Source organism: Protopterus annectens, chromosome 3.part1, assembly GCF_019279795.1.
Source record: "Protopterus annectens isolate FY-2018-M chromosome 3.part1, PAN1.0, whole genome shotgun sequence".
NCBI lineage: Eukaryota > Metazoa > Chordata > Ceratodontiformes > Protopteridae > Protopterus > Protopterus annectens.
Window position 1 is genome coordinate 90,583,155 of NC_056732.1, and position 21,556 is coordinate 90,604,710.

The following is a 21,556-nucleotide window of genomic DNA, read 5'->3' on the forward strand; positions in this document are numbered from 1 at the left end:
CTTTCTTGTATACTGGTACAACAAAGATATCTTACAGTCTAATGCCAGTTCTAGTGACTGCATAATTAAGCCAGGAGCTCTTCAATCACCCTACAACTGGCTAAATGCCTTAACATCTTAAGAGCCAAGTTAAGTAGTCCATATGCTCATCTGTTCTCAGACCTACTTATTTTCTTCAAACACCTCTTCAATGGACTGTTTATCTCTTGCGCTCTCCCCATCCTTCTAAAAAGTATGAATGAATTTGGTACGATAAGGTGGGTTGAGAAGGCTGGGACTGTGAAAATTATGTGGTTATGTGAAAAAGATACAATTCATATATTCGATGTAGTTAACAGTGAAACTGGGTGAGTCATGACCATGGTTCTGACTGGGTGTCTTACTTCCATTTCTGTTATTTTAATAACACTAAACCTATTACAGTTTTCTCAAGCCTGGTTCAATGGTATATAGGGATGCAGCCCTGAATGAGGTTTGTGTGCACTTCAAAGCCCACAGGGTGGTGAGATCTCCCTAACGGAGATCACAGAGACTCATGCTGTGGGGTAAGATGTGGGGCTGGTTGAAGGGAAAGCTCACTGTGAAAGTGAGGGTTCATTGCCCACTGTCAGCACACTGCACATCTCTTCCATGGTAGCTTGCTGAGTGTGCACATCATTAGGGCCAGGGAGAAAATAAAAACCTTTGAACCACCCCAGACAGCTGCCTGGATAATGATTCCTCACAGCTGACTTGCCCAGTGAACGGAATGAGTGCTTTCATGGACTATCAGAGGGGCAGGTGGTTGACAGGCAAGAGAAGCAAACTAGAAAAAAATATCAATGTTTTGTCCCTTGTGGGTTTCTCTGACCAGTTTTTTGTAATCACTTCTGAAATAACTTCCCCCACCATCCTCTCTCTCTAGTTAATGTTGGTGTGTATTTTCTCCATTTAGCTGTTGGTAAATTAGCATCTCTATAGCTATGTATATGGTATACAAAAGTAAAGTAGTGTGACACACAGTAAAACAGGTGGAGAAGGCTCTCTCTCAACTTTCTGAAAAAAAAATTACAGAAGTTGAGTCAGCACCACTAGCATACAGGGATAAAGCTCAGATGATGACCCAGGTGACCAGTGTTCAATTTGTGACTCATGTCCCTGCTGGAACATGGGAGAGTAGGAATGACTAGGCATAGCCTGCTTATCTCTCTTTGGGATAAGAGATGGGAAATATTTGGGTGTGCTTTCCATTGTCAACTCTCCCTTATCACATGGGGGGTATAGTCTGAGGGAGGGGAACAGCCTCTTGATTATATTATATTGTACATGGGAACATGGCTATACCTATTACAAGCCAACCCCTTGAATGTGAATGGGCATCAGCATGAAAGGGTAATACTTAATGGCAAACTTCAGATCAAACAAGGATGGAAAGTGAAACTGTGGTCAACAGGAAACATAATTAAAATATGTCACTTAGACGGATATGAACAGATTAAATGACAAAATCAGCCATCTACTTTCACATTCTACTTCTAGATTTCTATGGCATATTTTAACTCTGGAGTGCCCTTCATGGGTTACCTAACCATCACACTTCTCTATTACGGAGAAGTTACATATCCCGCCACTAAAAGCAAGATCCAAATGCCTGAAGGAATGACATGTACTAGAAGAGGAAGTCCCACAGAAAATATGCAACAAAATGGAACTTAAGGAGGGAAATAGGTTTTCACCTGCATCTATAAAAGATCTCTACAGCCTACTAAGTCTCATCTACTGTAAACAGAAAAAACTGTTGCAAATACAAGTTCCTTCTAAATGGAAGGAAATCTGGATGGGGATGTATGATGCTCCAAGATGAAGCCCTGTCAGACTGCTTACTTTATCTTTGTTAATGAAATGGAAAAGGCATATGGCATCTGCACAAACACAACGACTGGTTATTTATTTGACAGGGTAGTGCACCGATCAAATAGGACTACTTGCAGGCACTGACTGGATGAAAGTTTCACAGTTAATACAGACAGGTACATATGAAACATACACATAATGCAATCAAAATATAAATCCATGGAAAGTACATTTGTGTAAAATCTTACCATACCAGTAGATGTGCTTTCCTTCACTGTTGCAGTAATCCTTACTCAATATCAAATAAAGATCCCCTGCCAAGGGCACCACAACATTTGGCCAATATACCAAAGCCTTAGGCTCCTGGCGCATAAAGATGACATACAAACATACCCACCACAGAACTGAAAAACCCCAGGAGAAACAACAGTCCAAAGAGTAAAGGAGAAACGTGTATATCGAGGGAAAAAATAAAAGGAAGCAAAGAAAAAGGAGGAGGAGGAGGGAGGAAGCAAATACTGCAACAGTGAAGGAAACAACATCTACTGTTATGGTAAGATTTTACATAACTGTAGTATGTCCCTTCATAGTGCTGTTGCAGTATTCCTTACTCAAGGGAGAGTACAAAAGCTCAAGAGAAAACTTGGGAGGAGGAAGGCCCAGCAGAGGCTTCAAGAAAGCCATGCAGAATAGCCCTGGAAACCAAAACCAGCTTGTAATGTTTAGTAAAAGTATGCACAGAAGACCAAGTAACAGTCTCCAGGATGGAACTGGTATCCAGTCCCTTGAAAAAAGCACCAAAGAAAGGCTCAGCCATGGTAGAATGAGCCTTTATAGAAGTAGAAAGGGTTTTCCCATGAAGAGAGTAGCACAAAGAAATGGCTTTAGAAATCCAAGAAGAAATTATTTGCTTAGAAACAGCCAAACCTAGAGGTCTAGGATGAAAAATTTGCTTAGTCTTATCCAAATAATATCTGAGCTGTCTATGTAAATCCAGTGTGTGAAGAACCTTCTCACTGGCAGACTGCAGAAAAGGGAAAAAGGTGGGAAAATTAATGGAGTGATTGAGACAACTCATTAACCACCTTGGGCATAAAAGAAGGATTAGTACGAAAAGACACCCTGTCCCTATGGAAACCTAAAAAAAGGAGGGACAGCTATAACGGCCTGAAGCTCAGATACCATTCTAGCTGAAGTAAGGGCCAAAAGAAGAACAGTCTTCCAAGTACAATGTTGTAAGGAAGATGAAGCATCAGGCTCAAAAGGAGCCAGAGTCAAATTTTCAAGAACAAAATTAAGGTCCAAGGAAGGAGGAACAGGCTTCCTGGGAGGCCTAATATGAAGGACCCTTTAAGAAACTGTTTGACCTCAAACGCAAAAGCCAAAGAAGTGAAAGCAAAAGAGCAGAAATAGCTGAAAGGTGAGCTTTAACTGAAGAATATGCCAACTCAGCATGGAACATTTCACACAAATAAGAGAGGATCAAAGGAACTTGAGCAGAAAGTCGTTCCTGGTTATGAGCAAGACACCAGACAGAAAATCTCTTCCATTTGGATACATAAGACTTCATGGTAGTGCGTTTCCTGGCCTACTGCAGAATCTGAAGCACATCTTCAGAAAATAAGATGCCTAAAAGGGATCAAAATCCTATCACCCACAGTGTCAAAGTGAAGAGTGGACAAATGAGGATGGATGACAAAGCCCTTGTCTTTTGTGAGTAGGTCCAGCATGTGAAGTAACTTGTGGTGATAGCCCTTGGCTAGGTGCAGAAGAGGGAACCAATGCAGTCTGGGCCAAAAGGGAGTCAACAACAAGATTTTGGGAAAGTTCGGTTCTATCCTGAACAAGACCCTCAGTATGACAGGAAAGGGAAGGAAGGCATAAAGAAACATCCCCTTTCAAGAATATGAGAGGGTGTCTTCCAATGCCAGAGGACATGGGACTCTGGAACAAAGGATAGGAAGCTGTCTGTTCAGAGTGGAGAAAAAAGATCTACCGGAGGAGTACTCCGCTGGTGGACAATTTCCAGAAACGCATCTCTGTGAAGCATCCATTTGTGAGTCTGTGTTATGGATCTGCTCAGAAAGTCTGCCACAAGGTTCTGTCCAAAGGAATATAAACAGCCTGCACAGTCACCCGACACTGGATAGCCAGATCCGAAACCTGAGGAGCTAGTATGCACAAGAGGTAGGACCATGTCCCCCCTTGTCTGTTGATGTAACACATCACTGTAGTACTGTCTGTAAAAAGTTTAAGAGGCCCTGGAAGGAACAAAGTATGGAAATCCTGTAGGGCAAGAAGGACTGCTCTAACCTCCTTGATATATATATATATATATATATATATATATATATATATATATATATATATATAGTCCTAAGACAAAGCGATCAGAGGGCCTAAGCCTTTAGAGGTCCAAAAGAAGCGCCCACCCCATGTCTGAAGCATTCAAAAGAAGTTCTTGAGAGAGAACTGGGAGCTGAAAAGGAAGCCCTGGGTTGACAGACAGTTGATGAATCCACCATTGAAGCTTTAGCTTGAGGCATACATGAAGAGGAAAGTACAGTTTTGTACCTACCATAAATGTAGATGTCCGATAGGAATGCATCTGCAGTCCTTACAAATGGGTTGTCCTGTCGTCAGGCAGCCCTTCGGTCGGCCGGATTCCAAAGTCTGGGTCTGGCCTCGGCTGGAGTCGCACTTCACCCGATGTCATAGCTGCAGTTATTCGGGTATAAAGGCATCAGCCGAAGCCATTTTCCTCAGTGTTTCTTGCCCCAGATGCCAGGAGCCCTCTAGGAAGGCTAAATTTGGATAAATGCCAATGATTCCAAATAGTAGAGAGCAAACAAAAAATAAGCATGTATGTACATATATACAAACAAATACACCATAATAGATTCCCCCAGCTAGCTATAAGATGGGCAAATACCCTAGGAGTACCACAGAGGGGAAGGAGGGTGGGTAATCCTGACTGCAGATGCATTCCTATCGGACATCTACATTTATGGTAGGTACAAAACTGTACTATGTCCTTCAAGGATGCATCTGCAGTCCTTACAAATGAGTAGAATACCATAGCCAAACTGGGGGAGGAGGTAAAATAAAATTATGGTGTAGTTAAGATCCCTTGCAAAACAGCAGTGGCAAAACCTGCTCGGGATCTAGAGTATAAAGGTAAATTATAATGCTTGGCAAATGTATGCACGGAGCTCTAAGTAGCAGCCTCTAAAATGTCCTTGGTAGCCACTCCTCGTAGGAAAGCTGTGGTAGTGGCTGTAGCCCTTGTAGAGTGAGGCCTGATGTTTTCAGGAGTTTTCTTTCCATGGTAGGAGTAACAAAATCTAATGCAATTTCCTATCCACTTGGAGATTGTCTGTTTTGAAATTGCTTTTCCCTCCTTTCCTGTTGCATATGCTACCAATAGCTGGTCAGTTTTTCTATTGCCCTTGGTCCTGTCCAGGTAGTAGCACAATTGTCTATGTACATCCAAGGTGTGCAACAGTCTTTCTCCCCTGTTCTGTGGGTTGGGGAAGAATGTAGGTAGGTGGATAGCCTGATTTAAAGATACTCTGGAGACCACCTTAGGCATAAAAGTAGGATTTGTTCTCATGGACACTCTATCTTGATGGAAGATCAGGAAGGGTTGTACTGCCATTAATGCCTGTAGCTCAGATACCCTTCTTGCTGAAGTGATTGCCAGCAGGAAAGCAGTTTTCCATGATAAGTATTGTAATTCTGCTGTTGCTGCTGGTTCGAAAGGAGGAAGTGTCAATTTTTCTAGCACAAAGTTCAAGTCCCATACTGGCAATGGTGGCTTCCTAGGAGGTTTCACATTCTTAATTCCTCTCAGAAACTGCCTGAGCAGAGGATGTGAGAAGACTGGAGGATCCAAGTCGTATTCTGCTGAAATAGCGGATGCATGAATCTTAATGGAAGAATAGGACAGGCCTTTGTGGAAGAGCTCTGCCAAGTATTCCAGGATGTTGGCTATGTTTACCAGTGACACATCTTCTCCTTTTGCAGTACTCCAAATGAGATATCTTTTCCATTTTGCTGAATATTTTTTTTTCCTTGTTGATGGTCTGCGAGCCTCCAGGATAATGTCTTTAACCCTTTGGGATAAATTTGGGTTAATTGGTCTTATGCAATGTTCCAGGCAGTTAGCTGCAGAGTTTTCAGGTTTGGATGCAGGATGTTGTAGTTGTTCTGTGTTAACAGCAAGGGAACCAGGGGTAGGGTCCATATTTGTTCCCGAGACATGCTCCTCAGTAATGGGTACCATTGCTGTCTTGGCCAGTCTGGAGCTATCAGAATGATCCTTGGACGGTCCTCTTTGATCTTCAATAGCACCTTGTGCATCAAAGGAAGTGGTGGGAATGCATATGCTGTCAGGTTTTTCCAACTGAAAGATAGGGAGTCCACCTTCCAAGCAAGTGGGTGGTACGTCCTTGTGCAGAATTTCTTTAGCTGGTGATTGCGTGGGGATGCAAACAAGTCTATTTCTGGGAGTCCCCATTTTCTTGTAATGGTTTTGAAGATGTCCAGATGTAGCATCCATTCGTGGGCATCCGTGGTAGTCCTGCTTAATATGTCTGCTAGAATGTTTTCTTTTCCTGGTACAAAAATTGCTTGTAACTGAATGTTGTAGCTCAGGGCCACATTCCAGAGATCCAGTGCCATCCGGCATAGAGGGTAGGAATGTGTGCCTCCCTGTTTGTTGATGTACCACATAACTGTGGTGTTGTCTGTCCTTATCATCAATTGACCTTCTCGTAGAAATGGTCTGAATGTCTGAATTGCCAGTTTTACTGCCAGCATTTCCTTTAGATTTATGTGTAGGTGCAGCTGGTCTTGAGTCCATAAACCTTGTATGCACTTGTCCAGCATGTGGGCCCCCCAACCGAGGTCTGAGGCGTCCGTCGTGATGGTTTGGCTTGGTTGAGTGCTGTGGAAGGACAATCCTGTGTTTGATTAACAGGCCTGAGCCCACCATTGGAATTCTTGCTTCAGGCATGGAATTATTGGTATTTGGGTTTCTAAGCTGTGCTTGTGTTGAGACCATAAATTCCTTAGGTACCACTGTAACTTTCTCATATGCAGTCTGGCGTGTGGAACCAATATTATGCAGGATGCCATGAAGCCCAAGGCTTGCAGGACTTTTCTTGCTGTTAGATGGTTCTGCTTTGTCAATGCCAAGAAGTAGAGAGGTAGTTGCTCCTGTTTTTCTACTGTTAGGAATGCCATTTGTTTTGATGTGTCCAGCTCTGCACCCAAAAAGGTTATCCTTTGGGATGGTATCAGCCTTGACTTTTTTATATTGACTGTATATCCCAGGGCTTGTAGTAGGTAAATGACCCTTTTCAAGTCTTCTGCTAGTTTGTATTTGTTGTCCGCTTGTATCAGGCAGTCGTCCAGGTAAGGGTAGATTTGGATTCCCTGAAGCCTGCAATGAGCAATTACTGATGCCAGGCATTTCGTGAACACTCTGGGCGCAGTAGATAAGCCAAAGGGCAATGCTGAGAATTGATAATGCTCTGATCCTGCAAGAAATCTGAGGTATCTTCTGCAATTTGGTCGTATGGGGACGTGCAGGTATGCCTCCTTGAGATCTAGAGTTACCAGCCAAGACTCCTTGCCCAGCATGGGAAGAAGTTGCTGTAGAGTCAGCATTTTGAATTTTGGAACAATGAGGAATGTGTTTAAAGCGGACAGGTCGAGAATGGGTCTCCATTTGTTTTCTTTTCTTGGTACCAGGAAGAGCCTGGAGTAAAATCCCTTTCCTTGCTCCATAGATGGTACCTTTTCCACAGCTCTCATCCTTAATAATTGAGATATTTGTTTTAGAGCTTCTGCCTTTTGATTTGGAGGTAGGTTTGGCATTCCTCTCTTCCCTGGTAGAGTATGGAAGTGAAACCTGTAACCTTGGTCTATTGTCTGCAAAATCCACTTGTCTCTTGTGATGTAATGCCAGTTCATTGAAAATAAGGCTAGCTTCCCGCCTAAGGGTGCTTCTAGTTGTTCCCTGGTAGGCGGTGCCAGAGCCAAGTCACTGTGATTGCCCTGTAGTTGTGGTGGTGGCTGTGTCTGTGGCTGTACCTCGATGGTTGTTACCCTGCCACTGGCGTCCCCTGTAGGCACCTCTTGATTGGCTTCTGCCTCTTGAACGCCTATTCCTGCCTCTCTGAGCTCTGGAGGAGTCTGGAAAGGACCAATTTTAGGAGGGCCAATTCCTGCTAAACCTTGGAGGTTGGACCTGTAAGAAATCTTTCACTGTTTGGACAGATTTTGCCTTCTCTTCCATCTTCTTCAGCACCTGTTGTGCAAGACAGCCAAACAAATTGATCTTATCCATAGGAGCATCTAGTAGTTTTGATTTGACATGGTCTGGTAAGGCCTGCTCTTTTAACCATGCATGCCTTCTGATAACTGTGCCAGTCATGGCTGATCTAAAGGAAGCCTCCAGTGCATCATAGCCGCATTTTAAAGAATGGTTACTGACTTGCTGAATGTTATGTACCATTTCCTGAACAGATTTTTTATCTAATGGTTCATTCGAGGACAGCTGTTTGGTTAACTGGTCTAGCATAAATTCTTGATACTGGATCATGTGAAATTGACAGTTCAAGGCCCTAGCAGAAAGAGTAGCAGAAGTGTAAATTTTTTTACCCCATCTCTCTAAGGACCTGGATTCCCTTTCAGAGGGGAGGGGGTTTTTAGCAGAGGTAGCTGCTACAGCCTTAGGTCCCTGGGAGATGGTCTCGGGATCTGCAAAAAGAGCCTTATACAAATGGTAATGCGTGTCCGGGACCCTGTAGTACCTATCGGGCTTAGCAGGGGCCGAAGGTAGAGAATCAGGAGCAGTACAAGCATCATTAAATGCATCATCTACAACAGAAAGAACTGGAGGAATGGCTAAAGGCCTATGTTGTGGTAAATGCAGAAAAGTTCTAAGCCTTTTTCTGGAGTCTGAAAAATCCTGGCCCTGCCACTGAAATTGTTCCCTCATAGCATGCAAGGTTTCCCCAAAGGAAAATTCCTCAGGCGGAGAGGCAGAAGGGATGGACTCTTCAGCATCAGAGTCTTCATAAGGGGAGAAAGGAGCCGCTTGAGGGTCTGTATTATCTGAATCATCAGAGGAATCATCTGAAGAAACTGGCTCAGGGGGCTCTGCTCTAGGCCTCTTCTCTGGAGGTGGGTGAGAGGCCCTGTCTGGTAAAGGTTGGGATCCCCGGATTAAAGAAATGAGATCCTCTGCTAAACTAAGCATTTGAGAACTAGAGCTAGGCCTGTGAGAGGGGGGCTTAGCTGGTACAGATTTGGTAGCTTTAGCTGCTTTAGCCCTGGCAAAGGCCTTAATGGACATGGCTGCAGGAGGCCTAGCAGCTCCACGTGCAGGGGTTGAGATATCCAAGGGAATAGTGTCAGATAATTCCTGAGAAACTGCAACAGCAGGTGGGATTTCAGAAGCCGATTCCACCAGGTTGGAAGAGGCCTCGGTAGAAGGTAAGTTTTCGGCTGAAGGGAGAACCGCTTGCTCGGTTTCAGCCGAAACCGAGACACTCGCGGTTGGCTTAACCGCGGTTTCGGCCGAAACCACGGACCGCGAGTGTCGGTCCTTTTCCTTGCGCTTTTTAGATATTTGTGAAGTCGGAGGATCCAACGGCATAATATAAGCAAAATCAGAGCCGAAAAACTCCTCAGCAAATTCCGACCGACGTCTAAGCGTCCGCCGGTTAAAAGAAGCACAGGCTAGACAAGCTGCTACGTCGTGGTCTGGGCCTAAACAAGGTAAGCAGTAAGAGTGGAAATCTTTATGAGGTATTTGTTTCCCACAAGTTAAACAGTTATTCACTTTTTCTGACATCGGCTGAGGCAAGAAAGAGTCCCCAATGGGGTACTTAGCTTTTTAGAAGTCTTCGGTAGAAGTATTCGGTAGTAGTAATCTCTGGTTCTGACCAACCGGCACTTGCAAACAGCTTCTGCTTCGGGCGTCACGCGGCAAGAAAGACTGAGGAAAATGGCGTCGGCTGATGCCTTTATACCCAAATAACTGCAGCTATGACGTCGGGTGAAGTGCGACTCCAGCCAAGGTCAGACCCAGACTTTGGAATCCGGCCGACCGAAGGGCTGCCTGACGACAGGACAACCCATTTGTAAGGACTGCAGATGCATCCTTGAAGGACATCTAGAAAGTCCAAAGGATGAGAATGTTGAAGCCAAACTGACTTTAGGAACAACTGTAGCATTCTCAAATGAAAACTGGCTAGAAGAAAAACAGGAATGGTGGAAGACATGTACTCCACAGCCCTTAGAAACTCCCTGGCTGTAACTGATATTTGAAAAAAAAAGGGATTGAAAAAAAAGGCATTCACATCAAAGCCTGGGGAAGCAGCAGGGATGATAGGAATGGTCTGGAGCCTGCACTTGAGAAAAACATGATCCTGGGAGGGAGTCAAAAAGGATGTTTGGAAATTTACTATAAACCCTAAGCTTTAAAAGAGGTAAACACAGCTTAGTGGAGGTGCTGAAGCAGAGTCTCTGGAGAAGAAGCCTGAAAGAGCAGGTCTCCCTGGTAAGGAAAAATCTGTATTTGCCTCATCTTGCAAAAGGCAATCCACAGGAGTGAGGCATTTAGGTTCATAGGTTGGTACTAGGCTGTCAGCCCTAGGGCCTATAAAAGCCTAGCCATAACAATTCCCTGGATATTTCTTCCCACAATATTTACTTTCCTGGACCCCTGTCTAGCAGGGCAACTGCCGGGGTGAATTTCCTATCTCCCATCCAATCGTCAAGGTTCATTTTGAAGAGGGCCAAGGAGGCGCTCTGCTTGACATGTATGGGCAGTCTATTCCAGAGTATGGGGAGTCTCTGGGTCAGGAACCTATCCCTCCAGCATGTTTTGTTCATTGTGATGACAAGGTTTAGATCCCTGGAGCGTGTGGCTCTGAGGGATTGGGATTTCTTTAAGTGAAGCATGTCCAACAGCTCAGTGTTTGACATGGCCTTGTATGTTGAGCAAAGATTGCCTCTGAGTAGACGATATGCCATAGACTATAGCTGGAGTTTTTTTTAGACAGTCAGCATACGGCATCTGCTTTAGGCCTGTGATTCTTTTAGTGAGGTATTTCTGTGGCCTTTCCAGCTGTTGAACCTGACCATACCAAACGGGGCATTGTACTCTATAATGGGTCTAATGAGAGATGAGTACAGTGGGACAATGACCTCCTTTTTTCTGGATGAAAAGCCGTTAGTGATGAGGTGTACCACATAGAAGGATTTCCTGACTACTGTGATGATGTGGTTATCGAAGGTGAGACCACTGTCCACCTGTGTCCCCAAGTCTCTCATCACACTTACAGTATTTAGTGTACTGCCACTTATGTGGTAATTCGTGGGTACATGTTTTTTCCCAAAGAGGATAACTATACATTTCTTGGCATTAAGCTTAAGCCCATGGCTCTGGCACCAAGCATCTGTTTCTGTGAGGCCCTTTTGTAGATTATCCCCATAATTTTGGGATTAAATAATGGCTCTTAGTTTGCAGTCATCTGCGAACTTTGTTAGCCAGTGTCCCTTAGTGTTGGCCTGTACTCCAGAGAAGTAGATGCCAAACAAGAGCGGTCCCAGGACTGAACCCTGAGGTACTCCACTTGTTACTTGTCTGGAGCTGGATTTGGAGTCGGCTACTTTTACAGTCGGGGTTCTGTCAGTAAGCCAGTTGGCAACCCATCGAGTGATGTAGGGATTTATGCCTAGCTTAGTATGTTTATGTATGATTCCAGAGTGAGGGATGGTGTCGAAGGCCTTGGCAAGGTCCAGATAGGCTGTGTGGACCACCTTACCCTCGTCCACAGCTCTAGAGATTCGAAGAGGTCAATCAGGTTCAGGAGACAAGATCAGCCCTTCACGAGCCCAAACTGGGCAGGGTCCAGTGTTTGAAGGTTACCAATGTCTTTGTTTATAAGTTCCATGATAATGCGTTCCATGCCCTTGCAGATCAGTCGTCAGACTGATGGGACGGTAGTTCCCGGGATCCAAGGTGGATCCCCCTTGTAGAGTGCGATAACTGTAGCTGTGCACCACTCAGTGGGCACGAAGCCTGAGGTGAGGAAATAAACAGCCATGCAGGTCTCAAACCCAGGACCCTATACACCATAGTCACAGTAGTTAACCACCAAGCCATCACAGAAGGCCTCTCTATAGAGAGGCTAAAGGGCAAAGCAAAGACCAGAAAATGCAAGTTAGAAACAGAAATGCAAACATTTCATGAAATGGGGATGAATAGGGATGTGAAGATATGCATCCTTGAGATCCAGTGAGACTAGGAAAGCCTGAGATAGAATAAGAGAAACGGGGTCTGAAGGGACAGCATTCAAAAGGAAGGAACCTTCAGAATGGTGTTGAGCTGAGAAAGATCCAGAATGGGCCTCCAAGTGACTTCTTTCCTAGAAATCAGAAACATTCTGGAATAAAACCCCTTCTCCCTTTGAGAGGCAGAAACTGCTTGGATGGTACTCAGTGACAAAAGGCTCTGAAGTACATTCACAAAAAAAGGGCAGCTGTTCCTGAGGAGGTTGAGGAATGTACAAAAAAGGAGGAAGGGATTTACACACCATCCCTGACGAATGATGGAGTGAACACAAGAATCCTGAGTAATCCTTAGCCAACTGTGAAGAGACAAAGAAAGACAAAAAGATAAAGGAACCTGACTTAGTAAGGAAGAAGAAGGCAGTCAGACAGAACCTGGCTTGTCTGGAAAAGGAGGTTTCTGAGTAGTAGGAGTCTGAACAGACTAAGCAGGAGGAGCCCCTCTAGAACCTGTTATACCTTGGGAGGAGGCAGAGACTGTCTATATATAAAGGCAGGCCTGGAAGGATAATTCCTATGAAATTTGGGAACAGGAGAAACAAAAATATGTTTAAATTCCTGCAAGGTCTTATCTTTTTCCTTCAGAGATTTAAAGTGGAGCAGCTGCAGAACCAAAGAGATTTTTAGTGTCAAGAGAAGCATCCATCAATTTAGCCTTATCATCATCAAGCAAAGGTTGGAGACGAAGCCAAGAATAAGGTCTTAACACAGAGCTAAAGGCAGCAGCTCTAGAAGAATCATCAGCTGCATCATAACTACATTTCATGGAATGTATCCAGGGAATCCAGCAATAAAACAACCAATGATCGAAAAAGCAGCTCCCCTGAATAAAACACCACGATCCACAGTATCCAAATCCTTTATTGAGCGAAGTACATAAGCAATAGGTTAAGCGCTTTCATCTACTCAACGTAGATTTCAGAACTTACATACTCAATACTACACTTTAAATACTTTCTAAAAGCCCGCCAAAAAAACTAATTATCTAATTACCTAACCAATCAAGCATTCATTAAAATTTAAAAGCACAAAACAGCAATCTCATTTTTATCATATAAACTGATGAATAATTATATAATTAAATAAAATTCATTAATATAATACTAAAACCTTCATGATCCCCTGGGCTTTCACCATCCTCAAGAGAGACGTCCATGGCAGGTGGTAGAGCAGCTGAATCTGACCTAATTTTTTTGGTGGTCTTCTTGGCTGATGGCTGACCCCTGGGATGGGACCATTCCGCCATTGCACCCTGCATGAAAAACTTAAGACGCTGGTTCACTAGGCAGACAGACAAGGAGAAGAGATAACTAGGAAGAGTCTTAGGGACAAATGCTTGACAAATTTGTCATGATATATGGTCATGAGAAGCACCCAAGCAAAACAAACACTGCTCTTGATGGTCCTTATCGGGAATCTATCTCCCAAATCGACCTTTTCCCTTTCTGGATGAGATGTAACCTCACAATAAAAATAAAAAAATCAAGGATAAGAAGAAAAACCCCACTGGGGTACTTATCTGAAATGGATTTGTAATCCGCAGATGAAGGAACGTTCAGACCGATTATCAAAGATGGCGTTTGGACTAGCAGCAAAGAAGTTCTGAGATAGGTGCTTTGTATGTCACCTTTATGTCCTACACTGCGAGTGGCAAGCATATGTGTGATGCATGATGTCCTTAAAATCCTAAGGCTTTGGTATACTGGCCAGACGTTGGGCTGCCCTTGGCATGGGTTCCCTTGAGTAAGGAATACTACAACAGTAATTTGAAAGGATATCTCAAAGACACCTATTGAAGCCCTCATGCAGACACCTCAAAGCCTTGTAATAAGATCAACATGATACTTATATTAGCACAAACAAGAGACATTCATCTTACCTTTCTAACATAGGACACCAGCTCTCCCGAATAAAACTCGGACACACTGAGCAGATCAGGACTGTTTGCTTGATTTATACGAAGCAGTGGCAGGTCAAGAGCAGAAGCAAGCTGTGAAGTACATCACAAATTCAGAATTAAAAAATATACAAAAGGCTATTTTTGTAAGGACTTTACTGTTCAAATTATATTCTCAGGCTTCAAGATGTATTTCCACAAAGTGAATGAAAAGATTCACAAAGTATTCTTTCCATAATACAAACAATATACACTAACCAACATTTTAATGCTGAAGATCTTCCTGTAAAGACACATAGGGATATAAATAGTAAGACAAAAAATGTTGATTTTTTTTTTTTAACTGAGGGAAAAGCTGACTCAGCACAGAGTCACACTTGTAGGTGGTTAACTTCATAGTTCATGAAGCAGTTAGCAAAACATTCTGATGTGAGAAATTTTCACCTCGGTTCCGTAAAGCAGCCTGTTCTAAAACTTTGTACATGTGGGTAAAATCTGAAAAACATGCCTAGCTAGCTTTCACATATATTAATGCTGCATCTTTCACGTATCTTGCACAACAGTCATTTCAGATTTTTGCAATCTCAGTTCTGCCTAGTGAATGAAAAAGGCAGGAGGAAAAGTGTGTAGAGCTGGAAAAAGAGAATCCACCGGATAAGAGCAATGTAAATGAACTTCACATGCAAAAATACAAACAAAAAAGGGAACAATTTTGTTTTGGGGGGGGAGGATGCTTGAAGGCAAACAGTAGAACAGTAAACTTGCATATAGAAAATATAAGTAAGGGGCTATTTTAGTACACGCCTTGTAAATACAACTTGTTGACAGATAGAAAATGGGAAGGCATTAAAAACGGATGCCAAGATCCCAATAAACTATCAGGGCTAAACTACTACAAATTACAACCATCTTCGCCAGATAAATGCGCAAGCACATAAAGAGTACTGCACATTGGACAACATTCAAAGAAACAGTGTTATTCTTGTTATCTATAAAGTGGTATACACACGTATTAATTTATTACTGATAACCAGGAACATGGCCATGGCCAGATAAAATGCTTGATAACATGGCCAGCCTAGGAACACTGGACTGTTAAGTCATTGCGAAGTGCAACAACTCTCACTAACGACTGACACATTAAAAGTGTGTTCGCCAGTTACTGAACTTAGAAACATTGTCCATCGAAAATACTTGTTTCACTGTTAAAGCGTTTATTGTACAGTGCATCCAGACTCCATGCTACTTAAATGTACAAATTGTGAGCTCACATTATGTGAGAAATACCACAATCTTGAACTAATAACATGCACACTCACATACACAAGAAACTGCATATTTGTGATCACAAATGACTCGCAGTTAAGCCTGGCACCCCAGTATAACACTGCATGCATGTGGACACTGAGAATTAAATCCATGTTTGCAGACTCTAGCTTATGTCTACATTACTATCCTACCATTTTCAAGGCATAACAATGACACTCAACCCTGCTATAGCTTGTCTGCAGAAATTGTTAACTTGTAAAGGGCACACTATTGGCTCATTACAGTCCACCATAACTATCTTAAAAAAATCTTCCACTTATATCTAACTCTCCTCAGAGCAAAATCTAAGAAAGAGGACACACATCCTTACTGTCCCTTGTACACTCTGAGAAGGAGCTCATATTACCTTCAGATGTAATAGAATCTCTGCACCACAACACTTCTTCATTGTTCTTCTTCCATGAGAAAGAGAATAAAGACTCACAAAAAGAAAATGATTACCCAGTCTAGAAGCAGAGATGGCCTCTGCCAAGTTAGGTAGGACAGCCTGGCTTGGTCTCCTTCCTAGCACTAACACTGCTGCAGACCTCAGTACTAGCACTGGAGGGCAAGTAGTAGTTAAGCAGTCAGTGAGCATGAGACCCACCAGTAGTGCCATAAAGACTGGCATATGCCCCATGGATGCTTGTAGGAAAGTACAGTTTTGTACCTACCATAAATGTAGATGTCCGATAGGTATGCATCTGCAGTCATAACATATGGGTTGTCCTGCCTCAGGCAGCCCTTCGATCGGCCGGATTCCAAAGTCTGGGTCTGGCCTCGGCTGATGTCGCACTTTCCCTGACGTCAGAGCGTCTGGGGTACAAAAGCATCAGCCGACACCATTTTCCTCAGTTTTTCTTGCCCCAGATGCCAGGTGCCCTCTAGGAAGGCTAAATTTGGATAAATGCTGAAAAATTCCAAACATTTGCAAATTATGTACATGTATAAACAAACAAATACACCATAATAGATTCCCCCAGCTAGCTAAAAGAGGGGTAAGGACCCTAGGACTACCACAGAGGGGAAGGAGGGAGGGTAATCCTGACTGCAGATGCATACCTATCGGACATCTACATTTATGGTAGGTACAAAACTGTACTATGTCCTTCAAGGATGCATCTGCAGTCATAACATATGGGTAGAATACCATAGCCAATCTGGGGGAGGAGGTACTAAGAAAAGGATGGTGTAGTTAAGATCCCCTGCAGGACTGCAGTTGCAAACCCTGCTCTGGATCTGGAGTATAAAGGTAGATTGTAATGCTTGGCAAATGTATGCACGAAGCTCCAAGTAGCAGCTTCTAAAATGTCCTTAGTAGCCACCCCCCGTAGGAAGGCTGTAGTGGTGGCCGTGGCCCTTGTGGAGTGAGGCCTGATATTTTCAGGCACTGTCTTTCCATGGTAGCAAAAGCGAATGCAATTTCCTATCCATTTTGAAATTGTCTGTTTGGAAATTGCTCTTCCTTGCACCCCAGTTGCATATGCTACAAACAGTTGGTCAGTTTTTCTGCTAGTTTTTGTTCTGTCCAAGTAGTAGCATAGTTGTCTGTGTATATCCAGGGTGTGCAAAAGTTTTTCCCCTCTATTCTGTGGATTACGGAAGAACGTAGGCAAGTGAATAGCTTGGTTCAAGGATACCCTAGATACCACCTTTGGCATAAAAGTAGGATTGGTTCTTAGTGACACTCTGTCCTGGTGGAAAATAAGAAAAGGCTGCACTGCCATTAATGCTTGCAACTCAGAAACTCTTCTTGCTGAAGTGATTGCCAGAAAGAATGCAGTTTTCCAAGATAGAAACTGTAGATCCGCTGATGCTGCTGGTTCAAAAGGAGGTAGTGTCAGTTTCTCCAGCACAAAGTTGAGATCCCAGGCAGGTACAGGGGGTCTTCTTGGAAGTTTAATATTTTTGATCCCTCTCAGAAATTGTCTGAGGAGAGGGTGTGAGAAGATAGGTGGATCCACATTGTATTCTGCTGAAATTGCTGAAGCATGAATCTTAATGGAAGAGTAGGACAGGCCATTGTGGAACAATTCTGCTAAGTATTCTAGGATATGTGTTAGGTTTGCCACTGTGACATCTGTGCCCTTTGATGTGCTCCAAATGAGAAATCTCTTCCATTTAGCCGAGTATGTCTTCCTTGTGGAGGGCCTGCGAGCCTCCAGGATAATGTCCTTCACCCTCTGAGATAAAATAGTTTGATTGGGGTTTAAGGAATTTTCCAGGAAGTTAGCTGCAATGTTTTCAAGTTGGGATGCAGGGTCTTGTAATTGTTCTGCGTCAGAAGAAGAGGCCATAGAGGTAGAGGCCATGATTTTGCCTGAGACATGCTTCTCAATAATGGATACCAGTGTTGTCTTGGCCAGTCCGGAGCTATTAGTATCACTTTTGGCTGTTCCTCCCTGATCTTCAGTAGAACCTTGTACATCAATGGGAGAGGTGGGAAGGCATATACTGTTAGGGCATTCCAGCTGAAAGAGAGAGAGTCCACCCTCCAAGCTTGTGGGTGGTATGTCCTTGAGCAGAATGTCTTCAGTTGGTGGTTGAGTGGGGAGACGAACAGATCTCTCTCCGGCATTCCCCATGTCTTTGTTATGAGTTTGAAGATGTCTGGATGCAGCATCCATTCGTGTGCATCCATGGTAGTTCTGCTTAAGCTGTCTGCTAGTGTATTTTCTTTTCCTGGTACGAATTGGGCCTGCAGCTGGATATTGAGATTCAGGCATAGATTCCACAGATTCATAGCCATCCGGCATAGCGGGTAGGAATGTGTGCCTCCTTGTTTGTTTATGTACCACATGACTGTTGTGTTGTCTGTCCTTATTAACAGATGTCCTTGTTGGAGGAAGGGTCTGAATGCCTCGATTGCATGCCTCACTGCCAGCATTTCCTTTTGGTTTATGTGCATGCTTAGCTGCCCTTGAGGCCATAGGCCTTGGATACATTTGTCCTCCATGTGTGCTCCACATCCTCGGTCTGAGGCGTCCGTGGTGATGGTCTGCCTTGTTTTTGGTTTGTTGAAAGGCAACCCTCTGTTGGACTGGCAGGCCTGAGCCCACCACAGGAATTCCTCTTGAAGGCATGGAATGACTGGTATCATGGTTTCTAAACTGTGACTGTGTTGAGACCATACACTCCTTAGGTACCATTGTAATTTCCTCATATGCAGCCTGGCATGTGGGATTAAAATTATGCAGGATGCCATGTAACCCAGGGCCTGCAGGACTTTCCTTGCAGTAAGATGAGTTTGTCTTGACAGATTCATGAAGTAGTCTGGAAGTTGTTTTTGTTTTTCTTCTGTGAGAAAAGCCATCTGGGTGATTGTGTCCAGATCTGCACCCAGAAAGGTTATCCTTTGGGATGGTACTAGTCTTGACTTTTGAATGTTGACTGTGTATCCCAAGGTCTGTAGCAGGTGTATGGCATAGGCCAAGTCCTTTAACAATTTTTTCTTGTTGTCCGCTTGTATTAGGCAGTCGTCCAGGTATGGATAAATTTGAATTCCCTGAAGTCTGCAATGTGCAATTACTGATGCCAGGCATTTCGTGAATACTCTGGGCGCAGTAGATAAGCCAAAGGGCAATGCTGAGAATTGATAATGCTCTGATCCTGCAAGAAATCTGAGGTGTCTTCTGCAATTTGGTCGGATAGGGACGTGCAGGTATGCCTCCTTGAGATCTAGAGTCACCAGCCAAGACTCCTTGCCCAACATGGGAAGAAGTTGCTGTAGGGTCAACATTTTGAATTTTGGCACAATGAGATAGGTGTTCAGTGCGGACAGGTCGAGAATAGGCCTCCATTGGTTTTCTTTTCTTGGTACAAGGAATAGTCTGGAGTAAAATCCTTGGCCTTGTTCTGAACATGGTACCTTTTCTATGGCTTTCATCTGAAGTAAATTGCTGATTTGTCTTAAAGCCTCTGCCTTCTGATTTGGTGGAAGGTTTGGCATTCCGCTTCTTTTGGCAAAGTGTGGAAGTGAAACCTGTATCCTTTGTCTATTATTTGCAATGTCCATGTATCCTTTGTAATGCAATGCCAGTTTTTTGAGAATAAAGCCAGCTTTCCGCCCAAGGGTGCTTCCAGTTGATCCCTGGTAGGCGGAATCAGAGTCAAGTCATTGGGTCTGTCCTGTAGTAGTGGTTGTAGTTGTAGCAGTTGCACTACTCCTCTGGTTGGCAGGCTGCCACTGACGGCCTCTGTAGGAGCCCTTCGATTGACCTCTGCCTCTAGGGCGCCTGTTCCTGCCTCTCTGGGCTCTGGTAGAGTCTGGAAAGGACCAATTCTTTGTAGGCCAGTTTCTGCTGAACCTCAGTGGTTGAACTTGCAGGAAATCTTTAACTGTTTGCACAGATTTTGCTTTTTCTTCAACCTTTTTTAGAATCTCCTGTGCAGGGGAGCCAAATAAATTTTGTTTCTCCATTGGAGCATCGAGGAGTTTAGCTTTGACATGGTCTGGCAAAGATTGCTCCTTCAGCCAGGCATGCCTACGAATAACTGCCCCAGTCATAGCTGATCTAAATGAAGCCTCCAGTGCATCATAGCCACATTTAAAAAAAAATGATTACTAACCTGTTGTGAGTTATGTACCAAATCCTGAAGGGATTTACGGTCTAAGGGTTCAGGAGAAGAAAGTTTCTTACTCAGTTCATCTAACAAATACTCTTGGTACTGTATCATATGGAATTGACAGTTTAATGCCCTGACAGAAAGAGTTGCAGATGTATACACCTTTTTTCCCCATCTCTCTAAAGCTCTAGATTCTCTTTCAGAGGGTAGGGGATTTTTGGCAGTAGCGGCTGCAACCCCTTTAGGGCCCTGAGAAATAGTTTCTGGATCTGCAGCATGGGCTTTATACAGATGGAAATGAGAATCCGGGATCCTGTAATATCTGTCAGGTTTGGCAGGGGCCGGAGGAAGAGAATCAGGGGCTGTACTGACATCATTGTACACATCATCAATTACATTTAGAACAGGAGGTATAGCTAAGGGCCTATGCTGAGGCAAATGCAAAAAGGTCCTTAATCTTTTTCTAGAATCAGAGAAATCCTGACCTTGCCATTGAAAGTGCTCTCTCATGGAGTGTAAAGTCTCCCCAAAGGAAAATTCTTCAGGAGGGGAGGCCGAAGGGATAGATTCCTCTGCATCTGAATCCTCATAAGGCGAGTAAACCCCTTCCTGGTGGTCTGACAAGTCAGATCCATCTGTGGAGTAATCTGAGGAGTGAGGTTCAGAGGGTTCAGTCCTGGGCCTTTTGTCTGGAGGAAGTTGAGAGGCCCTGTCTGGGTGAGGTTGTGAACCCCTGATTAAGGAGTTAAGGTCCTCAGCAAGGCTGAGGATCTGTGAACTAGAGGAAGGCCTCTGGGATGTAGATTTGGCAGGCAAAGCTTTTGAAAGTTTGGCAGCTTTAGCCCTGGAAAAGGCCTTAATAGACATAGAAGCTGGGGGCCTAGCTGCCCCATGTGCAGAGGTAGAAATGTCCAAAGGTATGGTGTCGGACAATTCCTGAACACTAGCTTCGGTAGGGAGTTCTGAAGCTGACTCAGCCGGGGCCTCTCGGGCCTCGGTGGTCGGAAGTATGGTTTCGGTTGAAGGAATCGCCGTGGACTCTGTTTCGGCCGAAACCGAGACACTCGCGGTAGGCCTAGCCGTGGTTTCAGCCAAAACCGCGGGCTGCGAGTGTCGGTCCTTTTCCTTGCGTTTTTTGACCATATGCGAAGTCGGAGTCTCCGACGGCATTTTATAAGCAAAAGCGGCTCCAAAAAATTCCTCTGCAAACTCCGACCGACGTCTAAGAGTTCGTCGGTTGAAGGAGGCACAGGCTAAACAGGCTGATACGTCGTGGTCTGGGCCTAAGCAAGGAAGGCAGTAAGAATGGAAATCCTTATGAGGTATTTGTTTCCCACAAGTTAAACAATTGTTTACTTTGTCTGACATCGGCTGAGGCAAGAAAGAGTCCCCAACGGGGTACTTGGCTTTTTTCGAAGTCTTCGGTAGCTGAAATCTCTGGATCTGACCGACCGGCACTTGTGAACAGCTTCTGCTTCGGGCACCGCGCGGCAAGAAAGACTGAGGAAAATGGCGTCGGCTGATGCTTTTGTACCCGACGCTCTGACGTCGGGGAAAGTGCGACATCAGCCGAGGCCAGAC

General features: G+C 44.1%; 1 protein-coding gene across 1 annotated transcript in view; it reads right to left on the reverse strand.

The window, feature by feature from the left end:
- Positions 1–21,556, reverse strand: part of WASHC5 (WASH complex subunit 5) — a 1,015,994-nt gene that overhangs the window by 563,779 nt on the left and 430,659 nt on the right. The window contains exon 14 of the mRNA XM_044066602.1: positions 14,084–14,194. Coding sequence (XP_043922537.1) covers positions 14,084–14,194 — 111 coding nt within the window. The remainder of the gene's footprint in view (positions 1–14,083; positions 14,195–21,556) is intronic.